The sequence below is a fragment of the Lycium barbarum genome, chromosome 12 (genome assembly GCF_019175385.1).
Source record: "Lycium barbarum isolate Lr01 chromosome 12, ASM1917538v2, whole genome shotgun sequence".
Classification (NCBI taxonomy): Eukaryota; Viridiplantae; Streptophyta; class Magnoliopsida; order Solanales; family Solanaceae; genus Lycium; species Lycium barbarum.
Genome location: NC_083348.1, coordinates 101467128 through 101482286, shown reverse-complemented (window position 1 = coordinate 101482286; position 15159 = coordinate 101467128). Strand labels below are relative to the sequence as shown.

Sequence of the window (15159 nt, the reverse complement as noted above, 5' to 3'; positions counted from 1 at the left end):
TTTTATCTCATCGATTTTGGTGGTGTAAACAGCTACATTTACCTGCCCCTTTTGCCTTCTGAGTTCTGTTGACTGCTGCAATTAGTTGAAGTCGAGAAATTGTAGTAAATGACAAAACCAGTGGTCCCTTTCTTCTTCATTGGAAACAGCTAGATTTGATTGATAAGACTCTTCTTTCACTCTTTCTATGAATCTCCTTTGACCTATCATAAGATTGAACCAATGTGATGGCAGGATCAATAGTATCTCAATTTCCAACCTCGAAGGGCGATGAGAATTCAGAAATCAAGAAGGTTTAGAGCCTGTTTGGATGGACTTAAAAAAACAGCTGCTTTAAATAAGCTAAGTCAAACAGGCTTAATTATTTTTTTAGGCTTATTTTAAACACAAAATGGCTTTAAGCTGACCAACTAATCACTCAAAAAAGCTGACAAGCTATTTTTAGCAGCTTATAAGCCAATCCAAACGTGCTTTTAATCTTTAAGGGCTCGATTGGTACACGGTATTAGTTGGGATATCTCAGCACTAACTGCAGGATTAATTTTGTATCATGATTGGTAGAAGGTATAAATTTACAAAGTATAAAGTGCATTTCAAACTTAAAGATGGGATATCCATCTTATCCCATTAATCCTAAGATTATTTTATCCCATCTCCTAGAAAGGATAAATTAGTCCCAAGAGATGAGATAAATTAGTCCCTGTCTACGTACTAAACGACCTCTAAGATTGTTAATATTGAACTCATTATATTTTAAAAGCTATTGGCTCATATCTCTAGTACTATTTGTTAAATTTTGTATCGAAAAAATGAGTTCAATTGAACTTGATACCAACACTGTGCATCTGTCTCTGCTTGAAGGAATTATTTTGCTTAATATCGAGATCGTTTTCATCAAAACTTAAATTAATGATATATGAAAACGTTTGTAATTATTTTCAAGAAATTGAACATTTCTGTTTTTTTTTTTTCTTAAACAATTTTTGTTTGCAAGACCTTATGGTCCGTGGTCCAACATTTTTTTTTTCCCCTCAAGAATAATGCAATGCCCATTATGCATTGACTTGTTAACAGGAAAACAGATGAACATCACTTCTAAAAGTGCCGCACTACCAACATTGCCATTCAAACAATGGTATGCCATAAAAAAGTTATTCGTTCTTTTCTTTTCCTTTTTTAAAAAAAAATTAATTCAATATTTGTTAAGAAAGTAATAGAAACTAAAAGTTGGTTCATCAATACCTCTGCTATATCTCGGCCTTACCAAGAAGGCTACAAGTAGATTTTTTTTTTTTTTTTTTTAATAATAGTGTTCGCGTCAACTTGTATATATCTCTATTATGCACTAAAATACATGTTACCTTTCACAACTATAATTATCGGATATCTTTGACTTTGCCTATTGTTCGCTAAAACTTAAAAAGATAAAAGAAATTCCATAGTAGTAATATTTGTCTTTATTAAACATTAAACCTTGTCATCATATTTGTATCCACTTCATTTTTCACCAAAAAGAGAGTAAAAAACAAAAGAGCCATTTTTTTCCCGTTGGATTTAAAAAGACATTCTAGAGTAGTCTAGTTGTCCTCTTTTTACTCGAATGGAAAAAGCAGAATTTGGTTAGTCTCCACTTGACCCAGCCCCACTAATTCGACCGTTGAAACCCTTAATGCTGAACGGTCGTCTTTCTGAATATAAAAAAAAATCACTCCACTTCCTTCTTAATCCAATCATAATCTCTCCAATTCCATTATTCGAATACAGATTAAATTCACAAAATCTCTCTGCTAGTACAATAGTTTCTTCAATGGAGGGAATTAAGGAAACAGTTGTCCCAAAATCTCCTTTTAATGAATCCCTAGAGGAAATAGTTGTACCAAATGCTCCTATTAATGAAGCTGCTGAAAAGATTGTTGTCAAAGCAGAACCAAAAACACCACCGCTAAATAGACCAACGATTGTTCTTCCGAATTCTCCAATCAAAAGTGGGAATACACCTGATCGCCTTAAGGTCCCCAAGCCATTCAAATACCCTGAAAGGTATACTTACTTTTCTTCTGATCTTCTATTTGAACTATATATCCACAATTGAATAGCTGGTATAATTTAACAAAAGTTATATACAATGGTATAGTCGTAGTAGTTCTCCAAATCTGTTAAGATCCGCCCATGTTTCACGGAATCAGTCATTCAGATTCCATAGACAGGAGTCATCAGTAAACAAGAATTCTTATGCCGCGGGGACTCACTTATATATATGCATGCAAAAAAAAAAAAAAAATTTTTTGCCTATTTACGTAATATAATTTGAACCCTTTGCACCCCTCTGACTCCGCCCCTCGGAATTATAATAGTGAAATTAGCTTATCTCAACTCCCCTAATAAGTAATAATGCTGAATATTTGCCCCTGCAATTGTATAGGCTCCCATAGCAATAACATATTTTGATTCAGGCATTTGCTCATATAATCTCATTACCATCAGTCCGTCATAGAGTAATAGTGCGTGAATAACAATTGGAGACTAGGAAGTTGTTTAATTTGATGAATAACGACAATTGAGTTAGTGCAGGTACACAAGTCCAACAGATCAAATGATGTCCCCGGTTTCGAAGAGGCTTCTAATTGGTAGAAGTAGAAAGGCCAGCACACTGTTGCCACCCTCCAAAAATCGACCTCTTCATCAGCATATGGTTTGTATTATGTGGCTTCACATTTTCTATTTCTTTTCCATATCTAAGTTGAAAAATGTGATTTTTATGCAACCTTACCTTGTGCAGGTTCAAGGTTTAAAACTTCAGGAGCCTGGTCTTTGTCAAAGTTTGAATTGCTGATGTTAGGAAATTCTTATTTCTTTGTTACTTCAATAAAATACTACTAGTGGGGTTTATGCTTATTTTCCCTTTCATTTGTGACGTATCAACCTCCAAATGTAAAAGAGTACACTGTTATTTCTACTTTATATAAATACCCGACTTGATCTTACCAAGTCGTCTAGGAAATGGATGACTTGTAGCTCATCTTTCTGATAATTCTGATGCTTCAGCAAATCGTCATAATTCCCAATCCAACTGCGCATACTGAATTGACTGAAACATATTGCTGCGTATTTTTGATTCTCTGTCCCCTCCAAGAAAGTAGTAAACAATTACTACGAATTATATTTATGCATTCCCTTTGCTTCCTTCCATGTATTCCGTTTCTAACAGCCCTGTAGTTTCCTCTCACACATTCAAAGACCAACTTCATAGAATAAATCACATTAATCAGCTAGAAACACTTAAGTGACTAAACTAAAAGAGAATTTAACACAAAGAGGGATGAGTGAACATATCCAATATAATTTGAATGAATGAATGAAAATGACCCAACAAAGATTCTTGTATTATTTTTAGATATCTTATATTGTAAAAAGACATAAAATTAAAAACAAATTTATTAGGTTAAAATTACAAGCTCTGCCAAACCAGACTTTGGTTGGGCTTAGATTGCACACAGGTGACCACAATTTTAAGGAGTAAATTACGTGGCTTGTCACCCTTCTAAGAGTTTGAACATAATTAGCATAACTCTTAAAATTAAGTTCCACAAAAATAGCAAGTTTTATTACTTTTTAAAAAATATTAGAAAAAAAAAAAAAAACGCACAGTTAATTGAAGATTTAAAAATTGCATCCCACTAAATTAGGGATGTGGTTATTATTTCTTCATGTTTGTTTATCATATTTTCTCTCTCCTCTTTAACGTACACTAACTCTTAATCACTATGAAGATAATTCATCTTAATCAATATATATATTCTATGCATACTAATGTTTTTATATACGTGGTATAATTCAATTATAAGATAATTTTATTGAGGTATAATATAATATACACGGTATAATCCATTTTAGAGGTATACTGATATATTTTATACATAGTATAATTCAACATATACTATAATGGTATTAAGGTATAATATTATACACTTGATATAAATATAATATACGTGGTATAATTCATTTTCTGATGTATATAGATGTATTTTATACATAATATAATTCAATAAATATAATATATAGCAAAATCAGATTACTAAAATGGAAAGGAAGTAGGAACACAATTGTTGGTGTGGAAGATAATTTTTTAGCAAAAAATAGAAAGATAAGTAAGGTTGTTAATGACTCGTCCAACTACATTCCTGTAATATAGAGGAATCCTCAGGATAGGTAACTCCTAATTGCTATTCAATTTTGATTAGATAATTCTGCTAAGGTTTTGTAAATATTTTTATATAATTGTACAGTTATGTTTTTTGCACTTCTTGGATTAGAGTTTAATTTCTATATAGTTTAATTTCTATATGTCAACAAGTATAAACTAATCTTTATATTATCACGTCACCTAATGATAATTACTGAGCCTGTACATAAAATGGGATTATAAAAATTCAACGCGCGTAAATAATTTAAAATGTTAATGCATACAAGTTAATTCCACTGGTTTATCCATGAACGTTAGTAAAGGAAAATGACTTTACAAAGATCTCTTGTATGTTCTCTTTGTAAAGGAAAATGACCTTACAAAGATCTTTTGTATGTTCTTTTTCTAAAATATCCGGTACACCCATCGATTAGGAAAACATGGGCCAGGTAGGCCCAATTGGCCCAAGTATACATACCCGACCCAATACCAAGAATAGCTAAAAATGGCGCCAAGAGTTGGTTAAACGGAGAAACAGATGACGTCACCGAAATGGCCGCTTAGCCTCCCGTTTCTGAAGCAACAATTTACCTAAAATAAAACCCTTAAAATTGTCCCTTTTTTTTTTTTTTTTTTTTTTTTTTTTCGGTTTTCAATACTTTTTTTCTGAGCCCTCTTAAAAAAAATTACAGAATTTTTTCTTTTATCCAAATTCGAATTCATTGAATTTTCAATAACTTACCTCACAATCTTGAGGGGTAAGTAGCTGTATCTTTTTAAATCTAATTATTTTATCTTAGGATTATCATTAGCAAAAAGGATACAGCTAGTTATCAAGATTTGGTTTGATGATTGGTGGGATTCCATAAAATTTAGGTAACTTCAATTGCTTTTGGTTCTTTTATTCACAATTAGCATGATCTTCTGTTTCTTCTTTCGAGTTAATCTCATTTGAAAACAAAACTTGAACCTGTAAAAGGAACTGAAAGATCCTTTTTCTTTTGGTTAGGTAAAATTGAATTTGAATCAGGCAAATTATTGATGGTTAAAATGAAACAGGTTCAGAAATAGAGCTGAATGTATACATCAATCATATAGTCGACCCCAACTGGTTTATGATTATTGCTGCTGTGATAGGTAAATTTGAAATGATATTTTTTAAAGAGGTGTTGTTGAGATGATTGTTTAATGAGCCTAATAACGCGAAGAATTGCTCATGATTTGATGCTTTATGTTGGTTACAATCCAATCTAAAGGATTTATTGTGTTCATTCTGTTTAGCAGATTCCAGGTATTGAAATAATTGTGTTGCTATCTCCTACAAACAAATTAGAGATATAAAATGTGTAGGCTTTTTACGCGTTTCCAACTTCCCAGAATGTCAAAATGACTCTTTCTGATGCTACCCTTTCATGATCAGTTTAATTTTGTTTTAATATTTGGCAATTGTGGTTTGAAAAAGTATGATCTCATAGCTTAACTAGTATGCTTTTTGTTGTATTGTTCTTGTTCTGCAGGAGAACTATTACTCGAACTACATTAAGTGCTGAAAATTTCTATTGATTGGACAAGAGAAAAAACAAGAAATGGAGAATTGGAGTAATGGTAATAATAAGCCTATAATGCAACAACCTGAGACTGAGCATGATGATAGCAAACCTCTTATGAAAGTGAAAACATCCGGTTTATCTCCTTCATCATCTTTATCGTCTCCTTCTTCATCCGAGTCATCACTGGAACTAAGTAGTAGTCAAAAGGACAATGAAGCATCTTCATCTTCTCCTGATGTTCCTAATCAAACACCACAATGGAGCATGATAAGTGCATCGCCACGTGGCGAGCCAGAGCCCCATCCATTTCCTGATTTTCCTGAATGGAATGGAACCAACAACCCTATGGCGATGAAGTCTCCTCCAACACATAACATGGGTCATCCTCCGGGTTATGATCCAAACCGTATTCCATCGTCTATATTTTCAAGTAAGCCTAATAATGGTATGGAATGGAGTACTGCTTCAAATGAGTCATTGTTTAGTATTCATATGGGAAACAACAGTTTCTCTAGAGATCAGTTCAACATGATGTACAGATCTGGAGAACTTATAAAGCCAGAAGAATGGAGTAATTCTCCATATAATGCACCTGAAGTTAAATCCAATGAAAAGAAAAACCTCCCTCTGAACCTTCCCCCTGTTGTCGAAGTGGCAACAGATAAAGAGGTAAAGAGTGAAACTACACTGGAGACTCCACGTATGCAAGAAAAGATTGTTGAATCCCCCAAAATAGTCCTAGCAGAAAATCATGATCATGAACATAACATCAAAGAGAAGAAGACATCTAGTGTCGATGAGAAGAAGACATCTAATGTCGATGAGAAGAAGACATCTAATGTAGATGAAGTTCAATATTCTGCGCCCTCAACGCCCAACAAGTCAGACGGTAAAGTTGTTTCCCCCACTCATGAGGCATTTCATGCTACCTCGCCCCGCCTTTCCAATGAGAGTGGAAACAGCAGCAGTTCCTTTGCTTTTCCATTGTAAGACCTCCTTTTCACCACTTCCATATGCGCTAAATATGCTCCAAAATACATACTTTTGCCCCCTCATCAAGTTTGGGGGTATGCAATGCACTATGGTTTTCTTTTTTGCTTCTATATGTGTTGGGGTATCATGTTAGCAGATTGCATCTAAAACTATCCTACATATCAGTTCTGTATGTTCCGATTCTAAACAAACACAAACTCTTTCATGGACCATGTGACTTGCTTCATGATTTATAGATATTTTGGTGCTCAATGGTCTAGAAGTTGTACGTAGATTTATTCACTTCTCATTCTGCTAAGGGTTCACATTTGAGATTATCTTGTTAGTTGTTTGGATGAAATTTGCTCTGGTAGTAGTTTGTTCCATGCATGAAAGCATTTGAACTGTATATAATTACTTTTGGCTCATTGCAGACTGCTTAACGATGCTGGGAAAACTGGCTCACTCAAAGCTCCCTCTGCGAAAATGGAGAGACCTCAACCTCAACCAGAAATGCAGCCACAATCACCTCAAAAGTCACAGCCACAATCACCGGTACAATCACAGCCACACTCGAAGCCAGAGTCAAAACAACCAGAGTCGCAGCCTAAACTGGCAGCGACCACTTGGTTTTCTTGTTTCTCTTGCTGGCCTCGATGTTGTTAATATAGGCTTTATCCTTGTCGTTTGTATGTATGCAAGAAATACTAATTCATTTGGTCTTGATCAAGGAGGACTCCTAGAAGTTAGAACTGTCTTCACGGTAAATTGTAAATTTTCTTTTGCCATGTGAAATACATGTGAGGGCATTCGGTGTTACATATATTACACACGGGTGAATAGCATTAACGAAATAGTTCAGTTTTTGATGATGTTAAGCACGACAATATTGGGGGTGCATGATAGCCCCAATAGGGTAGAGTACTAACGCTCGAGGGCTTTGGTTTAGTGGCAAGTGCGCAATGCATGATAAGTGGGTTGTCTGTATGTCACGGTTTGAACAAGGGGTGGCAAAACAATCCCAAACCCATTTGATCCGCTCAAACTTTAATGGATTTGGGCTAGAGTGATTTTGAAGATAAACTAATTTGGGCTAGCCTAAATTGATCCATCACAAATCTCGCAAATCATGGGCAATTTGTAGGATTGCCCTTTGCTGGGGGGTGGTCTTTAATTTTTTCCTCTCAAATTGGTGGTCTTTAACTTTTGCCCTTTGCTAAAAATTTCTTGATTTCTGGGTCTAGAAATTCTGCCTTAAGATTTTTGAAGCAAAATTCTACCTTGTGAATTCAAACATCTGTCTTGCGAATATATATATATATATTTTTGTTTTACTAAGCTGGAGTTTCGAACCCACAACCACGGGGTATTAGGCGAAGGCCAAAACTTAAAGACTACCAATTTGAAGAGCAGAAATTAAAGACCACCCCAAATGAAGGGAAATCCACGCAAAAGGATGACAAATCCTCAACCCAAACTGACCCATCAAATGAGCCCAAACAGACCAATCAATTTTCCTCCATTTATAAGAATAAAAGCTACAAAATATGATTAGCTTCTTTTTTAATTATTATTTAAATTTATTTTTGTAATTATCTTTATTTTTTAAAAATGTTTATTTTTATTTTTTTTAGAAAAAAAATAATTTATTTTATTTTTTATTTCCTTATTTAAAAAAAAATTACTAGTAATTTTTTATTTTTTATTTTTAAGTTTTAATTTTTTTTCCTGAGGGTCTATGCTTATCCGTTTTTGTTTAACCTATTTCGACCTACCCATATCCGACAAAAGTTTGCCCCTCTTAGTTATGTACAAGACAAACATAAAAATATATAAATAAGACAAAGGAGTAAAAGAGAGGAATCTGACAAAATCACTATTCATTACGTCAATGAACATTTAATTTTCTTTTGATTTACTTTTCGGAATAATTTTAAATATAATTTATGTACTGGGATAACTTATGAGAAAATATTTACAGTGACTACTTTTTATTATTTTGAGTAAAAGAATACGTTTGAGTTTTTTTTTAATATCCAAAAACTATTTAAATTTGATTTTCAAAACACCATTTATTTAGAAAAGCATGAGCAAGAGAATATTTACAATCAAAGAATATCGATATTTTTAGTTTCTCAAAATGTTGAAAAGGTGGGTTAAATTGAGCAGATTGAGCTATGACTCTTCATTTAGCTCATCTTGACCCAGCTCATCTTAGCCCAAACAAGCTTTGGGCAGGATTAGGCTTTGACTCATCTATAGGTTCAACCCATCTTGACCTGCTCAACTTTAGCCCAAATGACCCATTTGCCACCCCTACAGTTTGAACCCTACCCCAAATAAAAATCTGATACTTAAGTGAAGAAGAATAGAGGAGCGAATCCATGATCCACGGACAACCGCAGCACTGACTATAAAATAAAGTAGAAATAATTCGCATGTTGCTGGGACTAATTATACCCCTGCCTATTTAAGTAGAGAAGGATAAAGGATCCATCCTCGAGGACCGTAGCAAAACAAAACCCTGAAAAGACAAGTTACTTCGTCCAAGGTGAAAAATTTCAGTAGATCAATAACATGCATTTCTACTGGCTGGATTAATGGAATGCAATTAAAGCTCCTGTATAGCAGAAACGTAGATTTCCGATAACTCTGCCAAGCAACAAAATGCACTGCTGAGCTGTTTTAAGGAATACAATAACTTGGTGCGTTTTCAACAATGTTATTAAATTATTCGTTCCAAATGCAGGTTAATTTGCTCCCAACCACGTTATAGTGTTAACACCAAAGACAACAATCCATACACCGAATGCTGGTGCCCCCAGGAAAAAAGCAAATTGAACAATGATTTCGTCACCTGTCAGAAACTTACAGAAACATTTTAACCCAGTAGTTTATCGAGGATGATTGCCGAAAATAGATACCATCTAACAGACATGATCCACCCAACAAATTATTAACTATAATAGCACACAAATGAGACAGAAAGAGAAGAAGGGGAAGCATGATACGAAAACGAATGCAAGTGCCTGCCAAGTAATCTACAAATGCTCTATCTGACAAAGTACTTTACAGTCATAAGCTCCAAGAAACAAAAAGACGAGGCAAAAGCGCAAGTTTATGGAAACATACGAAAATCCCTGTCAAGTAAATGTACATACTCCATTTGACAAAGTCCTTTCTTCTTTGTGATCATAAGCTCCAAAAACAAGGTTACTGGATCTGTATTCTAAACCGCTCTTCTAGATTTATATTCTAGCTAGAACAACGACGACAGTGACTACAAAATTTCTTGTCAATGTGCAACCCAATCTTGCCAGTTTTCTACTCACCAGGTTACCAAAAATACATTCTTCCTGAGTGCTTCAAATCTAGTAATGTGAAAGCAGTAGTAGACTTTCTGATGTAAACAAAATTTCCAGTGAAAGGGAAATTTTCAGATAAAGAAATTGAGGATAGTAGCAACCATACAGCTGGAATGAAAGATTACGAGATCCATCAGCATAGTTAGGTGGATAGAAGCATGATAACAATTCCATCCCTTTAACATAAGGTTTGCCATGGTGCAGAAAGCTGCCCGCTATATCAGCTGCATAGTGTCTGGAAAAGCCTCCCACAAAAGTAAAAACGACCTCACTCCTGTGCTAGTGTCATCAAGTAGGCACAGAATGTACCATCTTATACAAAATTGAGCTTCCTTTAAAATCCATAACTCCAAGATATATCTGATCTATTTGTGAAAATTTCTATGACTACGACATGCTAAAATACTGAAGCATCTGTCAACTAGGTACCTCTTCTGGTATCTTTATCATTATTAGTTTATGGAAGAGTGATAGTAATTGGTTGCCAATCAGAGCGTGAAGAAGTTTTAATCCAACGCTTCAGACTGATAATCATATTCAGGATTTGAAATACTTCACCCAGTGTAAGGTCTTTAAGACATGCATTTCTAAGAATCAAAGCGGCTTCATACCTGGAAGGCAGACAGAACATGAGAAAAAGCTCTGAGAATCACTAAAAACCATGCAGCAGAAATTGTTTACCTGCATTCAGATGCTGCTAGTGCTGAACGTCCAGCAGCTGAACAAAGATATTTCTCAATTGCATTCCAAGTTGCATCTCGATACTGGTTAGGATTGCCACCAAGGGGATTCTCACATTTCCAAATCCTCTGAGTCCTACCAACATATAGCTCAAAATCAACTTGTCCTAACTTTAATATCATTTGTTGCTCTAGTGCAGTATTTAAGGCTACTGTAACATCAATATGACGATATTTAGGGTTACCAAAACGTATACATTTACTAATGTTTTCTTTGGTAGGCACAAGCTTCTCAAGCTTCAAAGTATTCAGCGCAAGCAAGATGACCCTTATAAGAACTTGAATGTGTTCAGGCAGCTGGAGACCCAAATCTGAATTACCACACACAGATTTAGAAACCCCGGATGAGGATGGAAGTAAGGAAAAGTCAGGACGTACATCACTCTTGTTCATAGAACCACATAAATCACCCCTGCCTGCAAGCAAATTACACCATTAGTTGCCGCAAGAAAACTATCTGGCTTGATACAGATCAGTTTCGGTCACAACACTTCAATATTTTGTCAATTTAAAAGTAGGAGTGTAATACAAGTTTATGGGGCTATCAGATAAATTACCCATGCCAGCATTAGGATGACGTACAAATAGTGTAGAAAAATCAGCAGAACCTTCAGGTTGTGGAAGTGCAGGCTGCAAACTGTTCTGGCGAGAATCTAATTTCACAAAGTTATCTGGAACAAGAGGAGGTTGAGATTGAGTACGCTGAGCATCCTTATTTTCTATGAATTTACTGCTAAGGTTCTCTGAACTATCAGACTTTGCAAAAAAATGATGTGGTGCAAACTGCTTTGGGGCGACAACTGGTTTTTGTGAGCAATGGCTGCTACTAGTTTCTTCAATTCTAGCTGGCATATTTGACATGCCAGTGATATTCAGTTGATTCAAGTTCTTAGGTACGTAAATAGTTTTAGTTTTAGTATTAACATTGCGTCCAGGATTAGATAACCTTTGAGGCCCGGAAGCATTAGTATTGGTATTGGCATTGGCATTTGCATTGGAATAAGCAGCAGGATTAGATAACTTTTGGGGCCCGAAAGCAATAGTATTGGTATTGGCATTGGCATTGGCATTTGCATCTGCATTTGCGATTGCGTTTGCATTTGCATGGGAATAAGCAGGTGTGTTTGCTGATATAGGTTGAGTAATTGGAGTCGGTATTGGTATTGATTCTTGGCGTAATGTGTTAGTACCAAAAGCAAGTTCTCGTGGAGATCCTCCAGCAGCAAGGCTTGTCCATTGCCACACATTCGTGGCAGCAGCAGCCAGAGCAGGAGAAGCTTGAAAAGGTTGTGCAAGAAGAATATTATATCTCCTCATGCGTAACTGATGAATAGCATTTGAAAAATCCCTGTCTCCTGAAATGAGCAAATAATTTGCCGGTGCAGGATTGTCTACAGCCCAAAATAGCATATCCACCAATATTTTCTTATCACTAGCATCTTTAACCCCTGTTCATCAAACAAAATTCAATGAATGAATTTGTACTTCGCGTGCAAACACTAAATAATGATGTAACCAACAAGCCAACAACTACTACCAGTACCAAGCAAGTTTGACCTGTTTGGCCATAAAAATGATTGATTTTTTTCTGGAATAATTTTACACTTCATTTGAAAACAAGTGTGCCGCCATGAAAATTCCAAATCCAACTTGAAGTAATTCAAATTTGGAAAACAACTTATAACTTGTTCCAACTTACTTTTCACTTTTGAAGTTGTATTTCAAACTTGAGAAGTACATTTAAACATGAATTCGCAAAAAGTATAACAAAAAACAACTCTACCTCCAACTCCAACTACATAAATTGCAAATAAAGTGAAATTTTTTGGAATCTATGGCCAAAAGCCTACTTAAACTCATCTCAATTTAATATTATGAAGGCCTTATTTGTTTTCACTTAATGGAGGTCTGAATCTGAATAATTCAAACCTTAGACCATTAAGTGCATTTGTTTACATTAAAATCTAATTTTTACCACCACTATATTCATAACCACCAACTCCACCCCCACTACCTACCACCAGGGGCGGATCTAGGGCCCAGTGACACCCTCGGCAAAATGTTACACTATATATAAGGTATTTTTGTATATTTTACGTACATATATACATTTTAAATACCCTGAACATAAGAGTAGGGGTTGGTTCAGTGGTTTAGGGGGTTCAAAATTCACCTCACTTCCAAGTTCAAGCCTCAAACACTACATTTTTATTTTTCGAACCCCCCGTGTAAAATCCTGGAACCACCGTTGCCTATCATCACACCACCACCTTCGCCAACTACCAGCCACCACCAATAACCACCTCTGCCATCACAACCACCATCGCTAACAACCACTACTGTCAGTCGCTACCACATCTACCATCTCCATCATTATAACTACATCAATAGCCACCAGCATCAGTCACTACTACCACTGCAGCCAATCCTTACTACAACCTCTATCATCATAATTAGCAACGCGCCAACTACCACCAACATGTTCGTCAACCAACACACATTCTTCAACCACCACCACCAACACCGTATTACTAACATCAACCAACTCCACCATCACAACCACCACCACTACCAATCGCTACCATAGCGCCAATCACTACGACACCAACCAGCTCCACCACCATTACTAGCCACTAGCATCAACCATCACCACCACTACAAAACATCTCCACCATCACTAGCAAACATAAATATTTCAATTCTTTATTAAATAATATTTTTATTTTATCAAATTTATATTTATTTTCTAATATTTAGTTACTTTTTTATTTGAATTGTATATTTATTACTATATGTTTAAATAAATACATTATTCACATTCAGATGCTGGAAAAAACAGCGTTAATCATTCAGTGTTCAAATCTAGAGATCATTCGCACATTCAGATTTAGACGTCGTAATCTTAATGAAAACAAATAGACGGCAGTTAAGTCTCTCACACAGGGCTAAACGACTACTAAAAACATTGGACCAAAAGGAATTTTCTTCAAATAGCAAATGTAGCAAGTATAGAAGAGTGATTGTTAGTGTACCGGCCGGGACGTGATTGAGACCGATTCCAGTACTATTAAGTGCCTGTTGAATATACGAGGGAATGCCATTGGTATCTCCATAAGCAGAAATAGTGACAGGTCCATTATAGTTCATCTTCCTCAATGCCTCATTTATATTCTGAGCGATAGCGTGAGGGTCACATCCCCTTGGCACCTGACAATTCTCTATATCCCACCATACCGATGTTTTTGCCGCCTCGTACTGCGGTTCCGCCGCCGCTGCTCCGCCTGGAAACACCGCCGCCTTCAATCCGTCTCCGGCCATCGACCAAATACGCCGCAAGGGTTGGTTCTCTCTCACTCTACAGCCATTAAACTAGCTGTTCAAATGGTTCTCTTTTTTTTAAATGTTTTGTTATGCCTCTCTCACTTAGCACTTCGAATTTGGCACTTACACACTGTATTTGAACTGCTCCCACTATCGTTCTTTGTGTTTTACCCAAATGCCCTGTTTCGGCTTGTCTATGGGAGCTTACATTTGATTTCCGTTTTAACAATGTATGTATGGGCGCGTTTTCCTACTTACTTGAAAATATACAAAGAATAAAAGAGCATGTTATTTATATAAAATAATAAAATGCTAGAAAGAAATCTTTCTTGGTGTATTCAATAGTTTATTGAATTAACTTATTTATTATAGCAACAAAAGGTTTGTTACAAAACTTATCAAAAACATGTTACGAATCTCAAAACCAACCCAATTCTAGACATGGCAAGACATATCTAGATATTCACCACTTCAAGTGGACATCCACTCTGCAAGTGGATTTATAACCGGGCAGATATATTCCTTTATACCGAATTTATATTACAGTATTTTCATTTTTTAAATTGTTTTAAAATAATACAACAACAACATATTCAACAAAGTGAGGTTTGGGAAGGATAAAGTATACACAAATCTTACTTCTACAGAGAGACGGTTTCCGGTAGACCCGGACACAAATTGTTTTAAAATACCAACGATATTAATTAATGATATAGAGTTTTTCTGAGTTTTAGATTTTAAGTCTTCTAACTTATCTAATGTAAGGATTTGTTCTTTCAAATCAATGCTTTAATATTTTCTTTTACAGCTACTTACATATGTATAAGTTAACAAAATATTAAATACCAGTTAATTTAGTAGTATCACTTTTGATTTATGCAATTTATTGCTGATTACATCAATTCTTTTAGGATTAGTTTGAATTATCATGCAATCAGATTATGTTCCATTATAAACTGTTGAATATGTATATGAATCATCAATTTGACTTTACTGTGTGACGTTTTGAATTGATCAAATATATGAAA

General features: G+C 35.2%; 3 protein-coding genes across 4 annotated transcripts; 2 read left to right on the top strand and 1 right to left on the bottom strand.

Moving 5' to 3' along the window:
- Nucleotides 1-1710: 1710 nt before the first annotated feature.
- LOC132624911 (uncharacterized) lies at nt 1711-3005 on the top strand. The gene is made up of 3 exons (XM_060339671.1): nt 1711-2040; nt 2572-2692; nt 2780-3005. The coding sequence occupies exons 1-3, from the start codon at nt 1808-1810 to the stop codon at nt 2831-2833; spliced, it is 408 nt and encodes a 135-aa protein (XP_060195654.1). The 5' UTR covers nt 1711-1807; the 3' UTR covers nt 2834-3005.
- A 1626-nt stretch (nt 3006-4631) lies between these two features.
- LOC132622751 (uncharacterized) lies at nt 4632-7550 on the top strand. Of its 2 annotated transcripts, XM_060337415.1 has the most exons (4): nt 4632-5059; nt 5193-5320; nt 5701-6719; nt 7140-7550. In XM_060337415.1, exons 3-4 carry the CDS (start codon nt 5770-5772, stop codon nt 7369-7371), a joined length of 1182 nt encoding a protein of 393 aa, XP_060193398.1. In that variant the 5' UTR covers nt 4632-5059; nt 5193-5320; nt 5701-5769; the 3' UTR covers nt 7372-7550. The 2 variants fall into 2 exon arrangements, with proteins under 2 accessions (XP_060193398.1, XP_060193399.1); XM_060337416.1 differs by lacking the exon at nt 5193-5320.
- A 2163-nt stretch (nt 7551-9713) lies between these two features.
- Nucleotides 9714-14347, bottom strand: LOC132624935 (uncharacterized). Its single transcript, XM_060339703.1, has 4 exons — nt 13843-14347; nt 11368-12258; nt 10752-11226; nt 9714-10681 (listed from the first exon to the last, which is right to left on the bottom strand). The coding sequence occupies exons 1-4, from the start codon at nt 14126-14128 to the stop codon at nt 10528-10530; spliced, it is 1806 nt and encodes a 601-aa protein (XP_060195686.1). The 5' UTR covers nt 14129-14347; the 3' UTR covers nt 9714-10527.
- Between the last annotated feature and the right edge of the window lie 812 nt (nt 14348-15159).

Coding starts and splice junctions, on each gene's coding strand:
- LOC132624911 (XM_060339671.1), top strand. CDS start 1,808: ATGGAGGGAATTAAGGAAACAGTTGTCCCAAAATCTCCTTTTAATGAA. Junction 2,041..2,571: donor CCATTCAAATACCCTGAAAG/GTATACTTACTT, acceptor GAGTTAGTGCAG/GTACACAAGTCCAACAGATC. Junction 2,693..2,779: donor GACCTCTTCATCAGCATATG/GTTTGTATTATG, acceptor TACCTTGTGCAG/GTTCAAGGTTTAAAACTTCA.
- LOC132624935 (XM_060339703.1), bottom strand. CDS start 14,128: ATGGCCGGAGACGGATTGAAGGCGGCGGTGTTTCCAGGCGGAGCAGCG. Junction 11,227..11,367: donor TCATCCTAATGCTGGCATGG/GTAATTTATCTG, acceptor ATTTGCTTGCAG/GCAGGGGTGATTTATGTGGT. Junction 10,682..10,751: donor CTAGCAGCATCTGAATGCAG/GTAAACAATTTC, acceptor TCTGCCTTCCAG/GTATGAAGCCGCTTTGATTC.
- LOC132622751 (XM_060337416.1), top strand. CDS start 5,770: ATGGAGAATTGGAGTAATGGTAATAATAAGCCTATAATGCAACAACCT. Junction 6,720..7,139: donor AGTTCCTTTGCTTTTCCATT/GTAAGACCTCCT, acceptor GGCTCATTGCAG/ACTGCTTAACGATGCTGGGA.